Genomic DNA, 18,853 nt, shown 5'->3' on the forward strand with positions numbered 1-18,853 from the left:
CTTAATGTTAATAACGCAAGAACTAGAACGCGAGATTGACAAGAGAGGGGATGACTCCAGGTGGAGTCCGGAATGGAACTGCCAAAAAGAATGGGATGCTCCATTGAGCTCCTTAGATTTGGGAGGTGTCAATGGAGTGGGTAATTAGGAGTGGGAATGGTTGGCAGGTCAGGGAGCGCTAACGCGAGGAGTAGGGATCGCTGGACGCGATGACGTACTATCGAGCGTCGCGTGGCAACAGGGACAGTTGACGGGATTGGGTTTGGAATAAGATTTATGAGTGGAATGGGAAAGGAAAATGAAAGATAGAGCGGAGAATAGGCGGTGCGTGGATCGCTTACGCACGACGGTAACATGCACTTATAACTATTATGTTCGTGTTACAATGGGTGTGTACTTATTGTTAGCAATATATATATATATGATAATACACGATTATATAGTCTTATAACTACGCACTACGTCATCGGACGTAACATTACAATCTTTAAAAAAACAATCAGTTCAAAACGAATTATTAACTGAGATTAAATTGAAAATTAATGTAAACTATATGATAATTATTAATAACATTGATGTTGAAAACGGATTGGTTAATGGAGCACACACACACACACACACATGCGGAATATTAAAATTTATTACTTTTCAAGAAAATACTAAAATTCTGTCTATATTGTGGTTGGATTTTCAATTGGCCAGAGTAGGAGTGAAAGTAAGAACTCGTTATCGTGATTATATGAAAAATGCAAATATTGATCAAAATTTTACACCAATAATAAAAATATCGAATCAAGTAAATATGTCGAGTGAGGAAAAATATCAAATCACACGTAGTCAATTTCCAGTGGTTCCTGCTGAAGCGATTACGATTCATAAAAGTCAGGGACAAACATACGAGAAAGTATGTTTGGATTTTAAAAAATGAGAAAGGCGAACTTTACAAATGTTGTATGTAGCACTGAGCAGAGTTTCAAAATTGAGCGCGGTTTATATATTTTGGGACAATTTAAATTAACAGTATCGAAGAAAACCAAGATCAATACTGCAAACCCGGATAATGAGGAGTTGTATTGTTTGCGAAAAACTAATTAAGACAATTTATTTTGCAACATTAGTATGCTATAACAAGGAACCAAGCGAGCAACGAGCCTGCGATGTTCGTTTAATGCGACGCCATATAGCAAACATTTTGATAAGTAGAAAACTATTGAATTTCCCTGAAAACGTATAATCTTCTTAAAACGTACACTTAATAATGATAATAATATACTGCAACTAACGATTCGGGAAGTTCTTTGTGTGGCTCGTGGAGAGTCACACACCAAATAAAAAAAAACATTAATAGCTATAGGTACTACTAGACATGCGTACCACTAACCCTTTCGCAAGAGCAGTCCTATCCGCGAGCTCGCGAAGCGAGCGAGCAAAAACAACCCTACTCGCGAGCGAGCGAAGCGAGCGAGCAACAATAACCCTCTAGTTTTTATATAATTTGCTCTATGAGATATAGAGCTTTAATGTCTTGGTAAATAGGGGTTAAGATGTTGCCAGTCATTAAAACCGTTCAACCAAATGCTGCTTCTGTCGTCGTTGAACAGTGTGCACGGGAAACAAAACAGAGAGTCAAGTTGTTTACAGTAGATGAACCAGTTCCTGTGTACTTGTTCTCCATTTGTCATTGTTCTCGTGAACCACTTTTTCTCAAAACGTCTATTGTTAGTTAACGGGTACATGACAATATCGTCGCCATTAATAGGACCGTGTTCAATATACAGTTTGATAGTGTCCTTATTAACTGTCCACGATTTAGGATTATTGAAATCAACATCAATCGAATTTTCTACTGCGCAATCATGTTCTAATCTTTGTTGATTTGCGGAATTATTCTCAGTAGGTATTCCGTTTGAGCTGTTGGATTCTACGTTTTGTACAATATTTTCAGGTTGATTGAGTTCTGTATTTAGTTCGTTATTTGTGTTTTCCGATGTCGATGGTAGTTCTCTTGGGAAGAATTGCTCTATATTACCGCTGTTTTTTTAGAGCTACAGCCTTTTTCTCCTCGCGGATCTGTTTAAACTGAGCACCTGATTTCTTCTTTGGTGGCATCCCTATAGACAAATACATATATACAAAGGAATGTTGTTTGATTTCAGCGTGAATAAATTTGAACAATTTTGCTCGAACCAGATAATCTACTCACTTGAAACTTTCTTCTTTCCTGCGTCGCCGATGCTCCGGGCAGTCGTCGTCCGCGTGGCGACTGCGGTATCGTGCAAATCATCTTTTGTTTTCTTTCTCGCGCCGTTACGCGCTTGTTCGCGTTTTCATCCGTGGGTATCGTGCAAATCATCTTTTGTTTTCTTTCTTGCGTCATTACGCACTCGTTCGCGTTTTCCCGCCGAACGACCAACCGAAGACTGACCAGCGCGCGGCGCTATAACTTTCTTAGGCTTGGTCGTCAGGACGGGAGTCGGGCTCGGCGTTGCGGCTCGTCTCGAGCGCCTCGTGTGGCCTCGGAATCTCGGACGCTAGGGACTCGATAAAAATTCGCGCCTTTGCGCTGCATGTAAATAAAAAATTTGGCATAGCGCCCCCACGAGACCTGCGTGCGTTGCGCCCGTGGCAGGTGCCACCTTCGCCACGCCCTACTTCCAGCTCTGCTCATCACTGATCTATACGATAAATGATAATTTTCAGGGTTTCTTAGTTTCTTCACTCTTGGAGGGAATTACTATACTATTGTGTACACTAAAAATGTATTAAAGTACAAATGTTAATTCATTTTTAACACCTTTTTTTTAATATTTTTCAGTCTAATTGCACAGCTAAAAGTGCTCAGTTATTTGTGAATTGTCTAGAAGCAATGATAGAGACATGTTTGCCAGTTGATGATGGTGATGGATCAAACAGTAGTGAAGTTCTGTCTGAGAAAAGTAAACGAATTGATATACAAACTTCAGAAGGCACGTCAAAAGGCAAAAGTTCTAAACTATGGACTAATCGAACCAGTGTACGTACATTTTCAGAAAGAAAGGGTGAAACTTCTCGAAATACTATAACTGTTCACAGAGAGTAAGTGAATTATTAGTAATTTAATGAAGCTTTCATTTCGTTCGAGTTTATAGGGATGTTCTAGTAAAATATACTAACTAGACTGCGGATTTTATGCATTTATGACGAAAATGGATACGTACAATTTAAAGCAGTGGCCGAATTAAGAAGATTTAAGGACATCAATGTATTCATTTCAGCTTAATAAGAGAATTAAAAAAATAAAGAAAATTTGGCTTCTGCGTCTTGCGATCAGTGCAAACATTTTTTATTTTGCATAAAGATCCGCAGTCTAATAATAACATATACCCAGTAAGTCAAATGCTCGGTTTTGGCCAGGCAGCTGCGTCGGCAGAGTGTTACTGTTTTGGACGCGCATGCGCGAAAAAACGTATCCCGTCTGAGTCACTGATATATACAGGGTGTCTCAAAATTACCTCCGGAGCCGAAAATGGGAGGTTCCTGAGATCATTTCAAGCGACATTTTCCTTTGAAAAAATGTCGTCCGCGGCTTCGTTAACGAGTTATTAACGGAAAACACGGACCAATCAGAGCGCGAGCTAGACGCGTGCAGCCTGACGCTCCGGCAGCCGAGTGTCGGTGGCACGCCGCGATGTCGCAACGAACAAAAGTTTTTCTCGATGATGTGAATCCTCGCCAATTTCGATAAGCTTTGGATATGTTGTCAATACCATGATTCTGAACAACATTTCCCTTTACAGTTTCTGTCGATCGGCTTTAGTTTACGATATTATTGTAAAAATTTGTAATTGTAAATCGATCGATGTACATACTATCTCCTCGCCGATTTCGATGAGCTTTATTTCAAAGGAAAAAGATATTTAAAACATCGAATTTATAACATATTTCAAAGTCATCGAAATCGGCGAGGACCCACATCATCGGCAACTTTACCTGAACGATAGAAGAAGCACAAACTTATTGAATTAAAAACTCGCTTATTTTTTCAAAGGAAAATGTCGCTTGAAATGATCACATGAACCTCCCATTTTCGGCTCCGGAGGTAATTTTGAGACACCCTGTATACTATGGATGCGGTATTCGGGTTCTGGCCAAGTCCCGAATTGAACATAGAATACAATGCCAGCGCCGCCAGGAAGTGCCCGGTGTACTGTATCCCCCGTACTCCTTTTCACCTCCATGATCCTCTATACTTTGCCATGTGTTCGCGTCCCTTTAGGTAGCGCTGCTTTCAATCGAGTTGATTGGACGAATTCGAACACCATGGTGTCGATGGCGTCCAATCAACTCGATTGAAAGCAGCATCACCTGAAGGGACGCGAACACATGGCAAAGTATAGAGGATCACGGAGGTGAAAAGGAGTACGGGGGATACAGTACACCGGGCACTCCCTGGCGGCGCTGGCATTGTATTCTACGATCAATTCGGGACAAAAGGCTGTGCAGCTGGCTTATGGCAATACCGCATCCATATTTAGTATACAGTATACATATCAGTGGTCTGAGCACACTGACGCTGCCAGGAGAATACCATGCACAGCTGTGTCAGTAGAAGTAGCGATTTATGCTGGCAGGGTGTGCCCGGCAGAATCGAGCAGATTCCGAGCATCCTATGCTTCGAGCAGCTTCGAGCGTCGTTCTGACTGGATAATGCCCGCCATCTGCTTGCCAGGCTGTGCTCTATATCTGATTGAGGCAGGCCCAGTGTCGCCAGGTCGAGAAAATCGAGGGGAATACAAGTACCCCCTCTCTAATGACCAGTCCAGTCTACGGTACGGGCACCGTGGTCTACGGTCTTAGTGGGGGACGTTGGAGGGTGCGCATGGTGCTGGAATGGGATAGTGGAAGGGGAAAAGGAGGAGAGTAATTGATGACCATTTGGTCATCAACTGGCGACACTGGGCAGGCCCGGCTGACTGGGTATTGATACAAACAAAATGATGTCGATAATTATGATGTTAATTAACTGTATGAATTTTAGTCGCAGTATTGAAAGCAGAGGAGATATTTCTATGGATTCTACGAGTCATGGAGGAAATACTTGTAGTAGTAGCTGTTCACAACCTTAACAATTAGCGTGTGAATTTAAAAAACAGTGCTGTAAACATGTGCGAAAGGGGCAAGTTGGTTGGAAATTGCAACAAGAACTAAGGTACGTTTAAATAACTTGTTTAAACTTGTTTAATGTAATTATTTATTATTTACAATATATTTGTTTACTTACTTACCTTTAATCGTGATAAACTGTTGGGAAACTTTTATTATTTTAATAATGATATAAATGATGAATGTTCAACGTTTAATCAATTTTATTTTGTAGTTAAATTTATTATCAGTTATTAACAAATATAAAATTTACCTGGTATTCAGTGTGTTAAATAATTTATATATAATATTATATAACGAACGAACTTGGATTACTTATTTTAACAACATATTTTTTTACAATAAAGTTGCGCAATAAAATGATGCTGCCAGTAGCTAATTATTCGATTTGAAAGATTTGTACGAACTGATATTTTTTTAAAATGTTGGTTTCACTAATCAATTTTTCTTTGTGATGGAAATTCATTCTACATGACGGAAGCGATAAAATATACAGCACCAGTAAAGTTAATAGTTACTAAAAGATAGAATAAATTCTTCTACGTGCCTAACAAAATTAAAGCTTTTCATTAGTCTAATGATCTATGTATCGTGTAAAATATTATGCATAAATACAGAAATATTAATTCATAAGAGAAATTAATTTATTTGTAAATTATACGTCACACATAATATTTATTATCATAACGCGATGGATAATAAAAGAGTGAGTCATTTCGTACGGTTAAGACTTAAGAAGCTACTTTTGAAAAAATAAGAGAAGACGACATTCTCAAGGGTCGATTTTAATTGCATGTAGTGAATTTGAAACTTATTTCAAATAATTCTCTTAAGAACGGTTTCAACATGTTCTATAAACTCGTAAGGCGATATTAACCCTTTGCACTCCTTTATCAAGCGTGACTCGACATCGGAGAAAGGAAAATGTAAATGAAACGGGTTTTTATATGTATTTGGTTCTCCCTTTATTTATTTAATTTCTTATTTTTTAGTTAAAGACAAATATAAGTTCTACAAATATAAATAACAACAAAGTTTGAGAGCTATATTTAATATATTAGGAGGTTGAATAAGTCCTTGCTGTTTTTTCCATTAACTTAATTCTTTATTTTAAAAAAATTAGTAAAAAACACGTCATTAAAAGTATTGTCCATCGCTAGCCACTACTTTTTCCCATCTTTCTGGCAGCATACGAATTCCACGTGAGAAAAACGACACGTCTTTTGAGGCTATCCAAGAGTCGACCCATTTCTTGGCATCTTCGTAAGAATGGGAGTGCTGCTCAGCCAGGCCATGTACAAGGGTAGTCCCAGAAGTACCCGACTTTGACATATAGCTGACGGTTGTTATTTGAAAACTGACTATAGCCAAAAGTACAATCTTTATAAAGCTTAAGTTTGAAGTCTGAAGACGCTACGTTGTCTAGTATTTGTTTGACAGCCACCAATAGCATTTAGCAAGAAAGAAAGTGTTGTTCCATCAGGACAATGCACCAGTTCACACATCCGGTATCGCGGTGGCCAAAATCAATGAGTTAAAGTTCGAATTACTTCCTCACGCAGCCTGTTCGCCAAATTTAGCCTCCCTCAGACTATTTTCTCTTTCCAAACTTGAAAAAATGGCTCGGTGGTAAAAGATTTGCCAACAATGAAGAGGTTGAGTCTGCGGTTGATGACTATTTTGAGGAGCTCGACGGATCTCACTATAATCAGGGTATCTAAGCTATCGAACATCGCTGGGAAAAGTGTATCGAGCTAAAAGGAGACTACGTTGAGAAATAAAGTTATTTTTTCCCAAATTTTTTGTGTTTTCTTTGTTAGGTCGGGTACTTCTGCGACTACCTCGTATCATTGATCGGAACAAATGATAGTCGGAAGGGGCAATGTCTGGTGAATGTCGGATGGGGTAGGACTTCCCATTTAAGTGTTCTCCAAGTATGTTTCCACCGGTTTTGCAACATGTGGCCGAGCGTTGTCATGCTGCAAAATCACTTTATCGTCTCTCTGCTCGTATTGCGGCCGTTTTTCCTTCAATATTCGGCTCAAACGCATCAATTGTAGTCGATAGCGATCTCCCGTGATGGTTTCGTCCGGTTTGAGAAGCTCATGATACACTACACCCAGCTGATCCCACCAAATGCAGAGCAGAAGTTTGGAATCATGGATATTCGGCTTTGTCGACGATGTTGATGGATAGCCGGGCTTACCCCACGATTTTTTACGTTTAGGGTTATCGTAATGAATCCATTTTTCATCGCTAGTTACGATGCGATGCAAAAAACCTTTTTCTTTCTGCCATTGGAGCAGTTGCTCACACGTACAAAGACGCCGTTCGACGTCTCTCAGTTTCAACTCGTACGGCATCCAATGTCCTTGCTTTTGAATCCCTAACGCTTTCAAACGTTTTGAAACAGTTGTGTCATCGACTTTTAATGATTCTTCCAGTTCAGCTGGCGTCTGACACGAGGTTTCGCAGAGTAATGCCTCCAATTTTTCGTCCTGCAACATCTGGGGTGCGTTAGAGCGTTCTTCATCTTCAAGATCATAATTCTCATTTTTGAAACGCCTAAACCAATCTCTGCATATCGTTTCCGACAGAGCATGGTCGCCGTAAGTGTCCACAAGAGTTCTGTGTGCTTCAGCGGCAGATTTTTTTTTAATAAAGTAGTGCAGTAAAATTCCTCGCAAATACTGTTCTTTTGGTACGAAATTCGCCATGTTTAACACTATGAAAAAGATAGTTGTTTAGACTTCGGCTGAATGGGCATACAGTGAATTTCAAGCTTGCATGTATGTTGTACTTCTTTATAGATATGTTACCATCTTAAACTACACTCCTCAAAAGAATTAGGCGATCACTTGTGCAAACTCGAAAAATTACTTCCACTTTACGTGATCATAACTTCGTCAAAAATTGCCGTATCGATATCGTTAAACAATGGTTTGAAAGCCGGAAACCTCTAGTTTCGGATGCTCTGTTTCAAATTGTTACTATGTTGGTTTTTTACAAAGTTATAGCGAGATGAAGACAACATTGACGGTTAACAAAAACTTTGTGCTACTTTGGAACATCACACGTGGAGCAACAAATTTATTTGATAAATCGCGTTAATATCATTTGGAAGGGCTATCTTTCCTGTGTAAATTGTGTGGTTGTTGAATATTGTGCGATTTTTTTTATTCGAGTTATTCAACATTGAAGTAAATATGGGCTTCTTAACTTTAACTGGCTCCAGTAAGCGAAAAAATTATCGTAGAATTTTGTGCAAAAAAGCAGTAGAAAGAGCGTTTCTTTCTCTTCAAGGCACTCTTTCTGTTTTTTCAATTTCATTAACATTTCGATATACCAGGTGTTTCTGAAAATATGTTTAAAAAATGCACAATTTCCATTTTTCCTTTAAATCGCTATATCTAGGCGAGAAATGATCGTAATACGATGATCCGAATGTCAGATTGAAGCAGAGATTCTGCCCATTCGATTGAGTACCCCATGAACTCGCTGCGACAATTTCTTAACTATTGCAGCTGTGTTTCAAGTTAGTGCTTCGCAGAAATTAGCGCGCCACAAACAGCGGCTGCCTTACATCTCTGAATACGCTACTGCCGCGCCGCACCGCACCGCACGGGCGCACAGTTAGAAATAAGCGCACTTTCGATAGAAATAAGTTAGAGCGATGAAATTTTTTTACATTAATGCTGAAACTTTGCAGAATATGGGAAAAATAGGGAGATTATGGTACGAACGTTTTTTAACGTTGAGAAAATTCGTTAAACATGTAGAATTTCAAGAAAATGTGGTTTCTCCAGTACCACGCACGGAAAAAATTTTTTTTACATGCTATATATCATTTCTGGTATATTTTTTCACGCTGATTTCAAATCTGGTCTCAAAATTTTTCTACGACCTCAGGATTTTGCAAAATCGACTTTGTGGTGGCGTGCTAAGACTAGCTAAGATGAGCGTGGCGCGCTAATTTCTGCGAAGCACTAACTTCAAACACAGCTGCCATAGGTAAAAAATTATCGCAGCGAGTTCATGGGGTACTCAAACGAATCGGCTGAACCTCTGCTTCCATCTGACGTTCGGATCATGGTATTACGATCATTTTTCGCCGAGATATAGCGAGTTAAAGGAAACATGAAAATTGTGCATTTATTAAGCATATTTTCAGAAACACCTGGTATATCGAAATGTTAATGAGATTGAAAAACAAAAGGAGTGCCTTGAAGAGAAAGAAACGCCATTTCCATTGCTTTTTTGCATAAGATTCTACGATAGTTTTTTCGTTTTCTGGAGCCAGTTAAAGTTAAGAAGCCCATATTTACTTCAATGTTGAATAACTCGAATAAAAAAAATCGCACAAAATTCAACAACCACACAATTTACACAGGAAAGATAGCCCTTCCAAATGATATTAACGCGATTTATCAAAAAAATTTGTTGCTCCCCGTGTGATGTTCCAAAGTAGCACAAAGTTTTTGTTAACCGTCAATGTTGTCTTCATCTCGCTATAACTTTGTAAAAAACCAACATAGTAACAATTTGAAACAGAGCATCCGAAACTAGAGGTTTCCGGCTTTCAAACCATTGTTTAACGATATCGATACGGCAATTTTTGACGAAGTTATGATCACGTAAAGTGGAAGTAATTTTTCGAGTTTGCACAAGTGATCGCTTAATTCTTTTGAGGAGTGTATATGCGCGCAGTACAGAAAATAGCGAGAACTTATTCAATCTCCAAATAATTAATAAACAAAATTGTTTAAAATAAGTAGGAGCCAAGGAACTGTCCTTTGAAGTAAAGTTTTTATGTGTGAAATTCTTAAAATAGCTTGGTGGCAACAAAATTGAAAAACGATTCGGAGTACAAAGGGTTACCCTTAGCACTCGAGTTGATGAGTCAGAGTCTGACTCAGAGTCACCACTAAAAACTGATGTACCATTATTCAAAATATTCTTTACGTTATTAGACATGTTGGGATCTAACCAATTACTAAACATTTAAGTATTGTGCGAGGTATTATATCAATTCCATATCCTTAAATGAAAAAAAGTCATATACAATGGAATTATTATAATTCGGAAGAAATGTTTAATTTTCGAGTTAAAATAGCTCAGAGTGCAAAGGGTTAAAATCAGTATTGATAGTTTACTTTATCGATCAAAAAAAATGTTTGAAAACATTTATATTATCAGAGAGTGCTTCTTTATACTAACTTTGTTGTGTGTTTTCAATCAAGGAACGCAAACTTTCTGGCTCCGTGGTATTGCTGCAACATGTCAAATCAGTTTAATCCAATGCCGTCCACCTCACGTTAACGAACCCACTGGAATGGAATCCAACACACCTTACCCATCGCCAGACTTTTGTTTTCATCAATAGCAGTACATTATTCTCTTATCTCCGAAGCTCGCGAGATGCGTTGAAACGAGTGAAAACAGCGAGACACGAACGGATACTGCTATATCGATAAAAATTTTAATTATTTATTGGTAAAAGTTAAAACTTATGTAAATGTATTTAGTGATTTCAAACATTTTCTGTATCTATCATATAAATTCAACTCAAATAGAGTACCTACTCACGCTTAACCCTAGGACGCTAAAGGGAGAGTCACAAAATGTCCACAGAATATAAAATTTTCGAATTTTTTAGAAAGAAATTTGTATAGAAAGCTGATAGTTTGGTTTTGCGTCGGAAAGATATTCTATCTAATAATGGTAAGCAATGTATTAGATAATAAATAAACATATTTTTAATAAAAAAAGTTCCGTTATGTGGACATAAAATGATCCTACCTTTTCGTCTGCAAAATAAGTCGTGTACGCAGGCCTAATTGCAATAGTGTCCGTACGTGTTTGCTCTTGCCTATTTTGTTCGAAGTGAAACGCATATCCTTGTACCAACGGTCTACAACTCTGTATTGTTTAAAAGTTCGCTTCGGACTCGACGATTAATTAGAAATTTGTATTTAAAGTGGAAGGAATTATACAACGAAGTGTCAAGCCGTTGACCTTCGTTGTATCGTTGGCCTATGCCCGAATGCGATCAACGATTCTTGAACGAGAAATTATAAAATAATTTTAACAGTTAATCTAGTTTGTAATGTCATGGTAGAGGCGACATGTTTACCTAAATGTTTCTAACCCTTTACAGCTAAATATTTTTATATCATAGTCCGAATCTGTTTCTATTTCTGAACAGATTTAACATAGTCCCATGTTGTTAGAATAATATTATTATATACATAGTTTATCAGAGAATTCTTATTCCATGTACAGCTATAAAGGGTTAAATGCATTTATTTTTCATTTGAATGTACAGTAGAGGAAAACGGTATTTTACGACAGACACTCGGTTCTATTTCTTCGACTTGATTGCGGCAAACGAACAAAGAAGAGAACGTAGTTAATATTATAGTGCGACAGGTGAGAGAACAATCGTCGGATCGAAGACGATGTGTATTTAAATCGGGGAGTCGCTGAAGACGGCGGTGTGGAAACGTTCCAAGATGCTTACATAAATACATAAACAGAAGTTTTCTACGAACATAGAGATATATTATATCGAGAGGAATGTATTCGCGCGAATAGTCACGAACGTATCGTGTTGTCAGAAGCATCGTGCGAAGAACGTAATTCGTTCAGAGTAGATTTCTCGAGCAGTGCGGAAGTTCCGCGAAGTATTATTATTTAGTTTTATATTTATTATTTCGATGTAATTGAATTTTATTAGACAAAAAAACGAACAAAAACAAAATGCAAACAATAAGATGTATGTGTGCGTTTTGCGGAGTCGTGATTATTGAGAATATCGTGTTTTCTCTTTGCTAGAATTTCGGGAGGGACGGGACTTACCTCTCGAACACTACATATTATATACATATAATAGTATAGGTTCAACCCCTTGCGCTTCGCGTGTATTGCATGTATGTGGACTGAAAGTTAAATATCACAAATCAAAAATGATGTTTTGCTTCGTTATGGACACCCGTGATCGAAATTTGCTCTGCTACTAATTTGTTTCGGATAGGTTGTCCGAAGATACATTTGTTGAAAAATGAATACGATTTACTGTAACATATGTATAGCAGTTATAAAAACCTGCTTCGAAACCTTCCGAAAATATTTGGCGTTTTAAATAGTTTTGTTTCATTTGGATAAGTGAAAATATTAGGTTGGTGCATATGAAACGTTGGATTTTCTCTGCGAATAGCAGAAACCCGTATCATGTATTAATAGATGTTTATTTAATCAAAACATGTTCTATCAGCTTCGATCCAGTTTTAGAATCCACAAACTTCAGTATGCGCTTCTGAAGAACCAATCAAAATTTTCAAGAAGTTAGTAATCTATCGGGGATACGTTCACTGGACAAGGAAATTTAGTTCGTTCACTTTATTATTGTTCTTTGCGACGTATAAAAAATTTCAGGACATCATAATTAATGGTGAACTCGAATCAGGCCTGCCTCGAGCAGAAATCGAGCCCATCTGCCTGTTTTAAGAGGGCAGCACGGCCGCACTTACGACCTGCCTTGTACAACGGCATTCGCCACGTTAGTGCGAACGTGCTGCACTCTTAAGGGGCTAGGATACCTTCAGATCGTAACTAGCAAAAATAAATGGGTCTGCGCCCTGACGTTGTTTGACCTTATTTGAGCAAATTTTGGGCTGGGTGAAGGCTCATTCTAAAGAGGAAGGTTAGATGCAGCGCGCTCTGGTCATGATTTTAACGAGATTATGTTTATATCTAATAATATGAGGGCCCAAAGCAGATTTCAATGCATTTTTCTATCTCTAAAAGACATTTTTGACTTATATGATGGGGCCTGGCTGACTGGGTCGGTCCTTCGTTTAAGAGGGCAGCACTGTCGCACTAATATGGCGGATGTCGTCATGTATATCCCGTGTGTAGTCAACCGCGTACCCAGGTACACATTTACTGTATTTCTCTCAACAATTTGTTAATGTTCCTCTAAAATATATTACAAAATTTCTCTGAATGTCCACTCTTTACTCGCTAATATATTAATTTATAGTTTTATAATGAGAATTTGTGCAGTCATGTTAAATATAGAAAGGTTTTAAACAATCTGTATCAAGAGATATTATCGATATCCGCCCAGTCTTCCGATATCGTCCAAGATTTTTCGTGCGAAGGATGGCCGCTGGTGGCGCTTTCAGCCTCAGTAAAGTAAGATTCTCGATAAAATGGGGTACCTTGTGCACCCCGCAGAATTTGAAAAGATTTGTATGATTTGATTCTGAAAAATGAATGTATAACATGTGCATTTGCGTATATTTTGTAACTTGTAGGACACGTCCTGAAGTTTTTTTGTCCGGAACAGATTGTTTCGGTACTTCCGCGCCAATATAACTGTCTCGAGGCGCAGGGCTTCACTACCTCGTCATCGTAGATACGTTACTGTTTTGGCCGCGCAGAGCCACCAGCAGCCATCCATCGTACGAAAAATCTTGGACGATATCGGAACACTGCGTTCGCCACATTAGTGCGACCGTGCTGCCCTCTTAAACGAAGGACTGCCTTCTTTCTGCCCTCAGCTTGTCCCGGCACACCGTGCCAGCATAAAGCGATACTCATTCGGACACAGAAGCATGCTGTTCTGCTGGCACAGCCTGCTGTCTAAAATCGAGCATGTTTGCTTACTGGGTACATGTAAACAAAATCGGACAACTCATATCTATCAACCTAATAGCATCTTTTGAGGTCGAAAAACAACGCACATTTTTCTAAGCCGCTGATTGCTATTTGCTCAACAATCTCCCTGGGTTAAAACGAAATGATTAAATAATTTCTAGTAAACCGTGAACACAATAATTATACAGGTGTGCCGACTTATGCTTGGGTCCAAATAAGAAGGTACTTAGTAGCCGACAAATTTAAGACTCTACTGCGCATATGACTCTAACGGAACTCGTTCATTGGCTAATCCCCCTACTCGTACTCCGCCGATCACGCGATCATTGGCTTACGCCATGAATTTCATGGCTGACGCGCAACAACATGCGCAGAACAAGTACCTTCTTATTTGGGCCCATGTATAGCATCTCTGTAACGTTGATGTTTTGTGATAGATGGCTAGTAATTCTCTGGCCGCCGCCAGACGGCGCATGGGTCGTAGGTACCGTACGTGTGCGAATTACTGCGAATGAGATTGGTGTATTCAGCAGCGCGCCCGAATACATGCGCCGTCTGGCGGCGGCCAGAGAATTACTACCCATCTATCACAATTTTCTGAGGGAAGTCGGCAGTCCAGTGATGCCAGAGCTGTGGTACTGTGTTACTAAACCATACCCCCACCATAGCCTACTATTGCCCCTACGGTGTTTTCCAACGCGCCCGCGCGCTACACTCACCAGCGTACCTCTATGGATACAGTAGAGCAGGCATGGGCAGAAATAGCGCACGAGCTAGGGAATTCTCGGTGGACGCCTACTTCTCCCGCCCGCGCATCTCGCTCCCCGTGGTGGCCATAGTCTCGCGGAGCTCCTCAGGCCCGTACCTACCGCACGCCGTATGCACTGCGCGTGGCGCGTTGGGGCGACTCGCGTACCCATAGGTTTCCACATTACCCATGAGGTACTATGGTCAATCCGTTTTTTTTTTGTAAGTGGTTTCCCCTATAGGCCTATCCCACTGCGCGGCACGATAATTTTGAAAAAATAAATGTGGAAAATTGTATTTATTACACTGTCAAAATTTTACTGGCAATTAGGAAAGCTTGATTATTTCGCTATTCAAAAAAACCTATTCAGAGAAAGCTTCACTATTCCGCATGTTCATTAGAACTGCATGGCACATCGGAAATATCGAAGGGCAAGTTGGACGTTGATATTCGCATCAAAGACGTCAGTCAGCGAGGAATCGCTCAGCAGTGTACGCTGTTCTGTTTTTATGCTACGCATTTTCGAAAACGAACATTCGCACAAATAAGTCGACCCGAACATTGAGAAAATTCGGATCGCAAAATTTCTTAAAAGAGGATATTTCGATTCATTTAAACATTTAAAAAATTCGGCTCCTTTGCCTTCCCTCGTTTTCAAAGAAATGTCGTGCTGTGCGCAGTGCATACGGCGTGCGGTAGGTACGGGCCTGAGGAGCTCCGCGAGACTATGGCCACCACGGGGAGCGAGATGCGCGGGCGGGAGAAGCAGGCGTCCACCGAGAATTCCCTAGCTCGTGCGCTATTTCTGCCCATGCCTGCTCTACTGTATCCGTAGAGGTACGCTGGTGAGTGTAGCGCGCGGGCGCGTTGGAACACGACGGAGGGGCAATAGTAGGCTATGGTGGGGGTATGGTTTAGTAGCACAGTACCACAGCTCTGGCATCACTGGTACCCAAGTGTACCACAATCACTGATGCCAAGGCTGTGGTGCTGTGGTACTAAACCATACCCCCACCATAGCCTACTATTGCCCCTCCGTTGTTTTCCAACGCGCCCGCGCGCTACACTCACCAACTCACCAGCGTACCTCTACGGATACAGTAGAGTGATACGCTGGTGAGTGTAGCGCGCGGGCGCGTTGGAACACGACGGAGGGGCAATGGTAGGCTATGGTGGGGGTATGGTTTAGTAGCACAGTACCACAGCTCTGGCATCACTGGTACCCAAGTGTACCACAATCACTGATGCCAAGGCTGTGGTACTGTGGTACTAAACCATACCCCCACCATAGCCTACTATTGCCCCTACGGTGTTTTCCAACGCGCCCGCGCGCTACACTCACCAGCGTACCTCTACGGATACAGTAGAGCAGGCATGGGCAGAAATAGCGCACGAGCTAGGGAATTCTCGGTGGACGCCTACTTCTCCCGCCCGCGCATCTCGCTCCCCGTGGTGGCCATAGTCTCGCGGAGCTCCTCAGGCCCGTACCTACCGCACGCCGTATGCACTGCGCGTGGCGCGTTGGGGCGACTCGCGTACCCATAGGTTTCCACATTACCCATGAGGTACTATGGTCAATCCGTTTTTTTTTGTAAGTGGTTTCCCCTATAGGCCTATCCCACTGCGCGGCACGATAATTTTGAAAAAATAAATGTGGAAAATTGTATTTATTACACTGTCAAAATTTTACTGGCAATTAGGAAAGCTTGATTATTTCGCTATTCAAAAAAACCTATTCAGAGAAAGCTTCACTATTCCGCATGTTCATTAGAACTGCATGGCACATCGGAAATATCGAAGGGCAAGTTGGACGTTGATATTCGCATCAAAGACGTCAGTCAGCGAGGAATCGCTCAGCAGTGTACGCTGTTCTGTTTTTATGCTACGCATTTTCGAAAACGAACATTCGCACAAATAAGTCGACCCGAACATTGAGAAAATTCGGATCGCAAAATTTCTTAAAAGAGGATATTTCGATTCATTTAAACATTTAAAAAATTCGGCTCCTTTGCCTTCCCTCGTTTTCAAAGAAATGTCGTGCTGTGCGCAGTGCATACGGCGTGCGGTAGGTACGGGCCTGAGGAGCTCCGCGAGACTATGGCCACCACGGGGAGCGAGATGCGCGGGCGGGAGAAGCAGGCGTCCACCGAGAATTCCCTAGCTCGTGCGCTATTTCTGCCCATGCCTGCTCTACTGTATCCGTAGAGGTACGCTGGTGAGTGTAGCGCGCGGGCGCGTTGGAACACGACGGAGGGGCAATAGTAGGCTATGGTGGGGGTATGGTTTAGTAGCACAGTACCACAGCTCTGGCATCACTGGTACCCAAGTGTACCACAATCACTGATGCCAAGGCTGTGGTACTGTGGTACTAAACCATACCCCCACCATAGCCTACTATTGCCCCTCCGTTGTTTTCCAACGCGCCCGCGCGCTACACTCACCAACTCACCAGCGTACCTCTACGGATACAGTAGAGTGATACGCTGGTGAGTGTAGCGCGCGGGCGCGTTGGAAAACAACGTAGGGGCAATAGTAGGCTATGGTGGGGGTATGGTTTAGTACCACAGTACCACAGCCTTGGCATCAGTGCCACAGCCTTGGCATCAGTGACCACAGTACCACAGCTCTGGCATCACTGGTCGGCACACCTGTATAGTGCACCGTGGTTTGACTTATTAACAATATTTTTCAACCAGTTAACTGAGTTACCGCGCATATGTATAGATAATGTTACAAATTAATAAGAAGAATTTCAATCTTGACTTATCGTACATCACACGCAGAAACGATATAACGTACACCAGTACAGGTATAATATTATAATTACTAAGCGATCAAGTTACAATTTGAAAGCAAACTATACGTGTACTCGGTTGACAGGTAAAAGTACTTTCTCGAAATCGTAGCAGTTTCATTGAAAGCATTAATTACGAAGTCGCTGTTATAGGGATCACAGTTCGAAAATCTAAGGAAACTCTGCATAGAAACAGATCTTCCAGAAAAAGCGGCAGGGGGTTGATAATGCGACGATGCTCTGGACCAGAAATCGTCCGGTACATCGATGCGTCGATTCGTCGAAAGACGCTCGAGCAATCGGACGATTATTTCTAGAGTTCTCTAAAACGAAACACCAATGATTCTATTGTCTACTACTTATCGAAGTACAAAGCGAGACCATGCGTTATTTTTCCCCACAGTGTGTAAAGGCATAACGGGACATTTCTAACTACTAGCGATTAGAATGATAAATTGCGATCGGCCGCGGCCCAAGCCTCGATTCTTCCGGCCGAAAAATAAATGGCTACGAATACGATGAGTATATATGCATTGCATACATATTAGTAGCTTAATTGCAGCAATATAGAGGTGTCTGTATTGAATTCGATCATGCGTTTCTAGGTAGTACGTAACATACAACATACAGATATATGGTTTCGTCAGTTAACCGAACGTTCAACGGATAAGAATATACCATTTCTCAGAATCGTATGCGTTTAAATAACATTTGATATTAGGAATCTTTTGGTTTCGTGCGCACTTCAAATCTTTCATTTCAATCATTTCGATCGTCACATAAAGGAAAATTTAAAAGTGTCGGACCTTGTCTCAGTAACGATCTAATAAAATTCTGTAAACAGAGTGTTTCGTAAAGCATCCGATATGTAAGAAACTATTGCGTAAACTGAAGATGAACGAATATTTTATATTATACATACAATATATGTAGTTGGATTGATGCAAATCTACGATCGATGCTGAATTGCAGCTACTAAAGTTCGCTGAACAGAGAATCTTAATTTCGAACATTAATTTCCTGGATATGTCGTATCTTACAAAGCACTCTACGTATAAAATATTAGATAAACTATATTAATAACAGTATAGGATAATATATTTCGAAGAGTTCTAATCATTTCACGAGAATGAAATTGTTTCTGTCAGTTCGACTAAGGAAATATATGTTACTATTAGGAAAGATAATTCAATATAGATTCGAGTGTCCATGTAAAATGTTGATTTAAGGTGTACAGTCTTCTAAATGCTTGTACTTAGATATTTTTTAAGCACCACGAGTCGACTTGCGCTGCGGATAAAGCGTTGTTAATCTAGTTAAATGTTTAAGTGTTATACCTATTTTACGCGTTAATCGCAAATATAAAACGACAGATATCTTGGACAGAGATAATATGATTCTTGATGTTTTCATATTTTGAATCGGAGGCACCAAGTTCGTCGTTGATCTCGAGGAAACAAATCGAGTGATTCGATAAGAAGGTCATCTTTAACAGACGTTATTTCAAC

The 18,853-nt window shown here is 40.4% G+C and overlaps 1 protein-coding gene across 4 annotated transcripts in view; it reads left to right on the forward strand.

The window, feature by feature from the left end:
* Positions 1-14,420, forward strand: part of Nf1 (neurofibromin 1) — a 55,282-nt gene extending 40,862 nt beyond the window's left edge. For 2 of the 4 annotated variants that reach the window (XM_076437636.1, XM_076437638.1), the window contains 3 exons: positions 2,816-3,075; positions 5,018-5,188; positions 10,383-14,420. In XM_076437636.1, the coding sequence (XP_076293751.1) occupies positions 2,816-3,075; positions 5,018-5,105 (348 nt within the window). In that variant the 3' untranslated portion in view covers positions 5,106-5,188; positions 10,383-14,420. Of the gene's footprint in view, positions 1-2,815; positions 3,076-5,017; positions 5,189-10,382 lie in introns of those variants that run through there. The other 2 variants (XM_076437635.1, XM_076437639.1) reach the window with 2 other exon arrangements.
* Positions 14,421-18,853: the final 4,433 nt, after the last annotated feature.

The sequence above is a fragment of the Lasioglossum baleicum genome, chromosome 13 (assembly GCF_051020765.1).
Source record: "Lasioglossum baleicum chromosome 13, iyLasBale1, whole genome shotgun sequence".
NCBI classification, from domain to species: Eukaryota; Metazoa; Arthropoda; class Insecta; order Hymenoptera; family Halictidae; genus Lasioglossum; species Lasioglossum baleicum.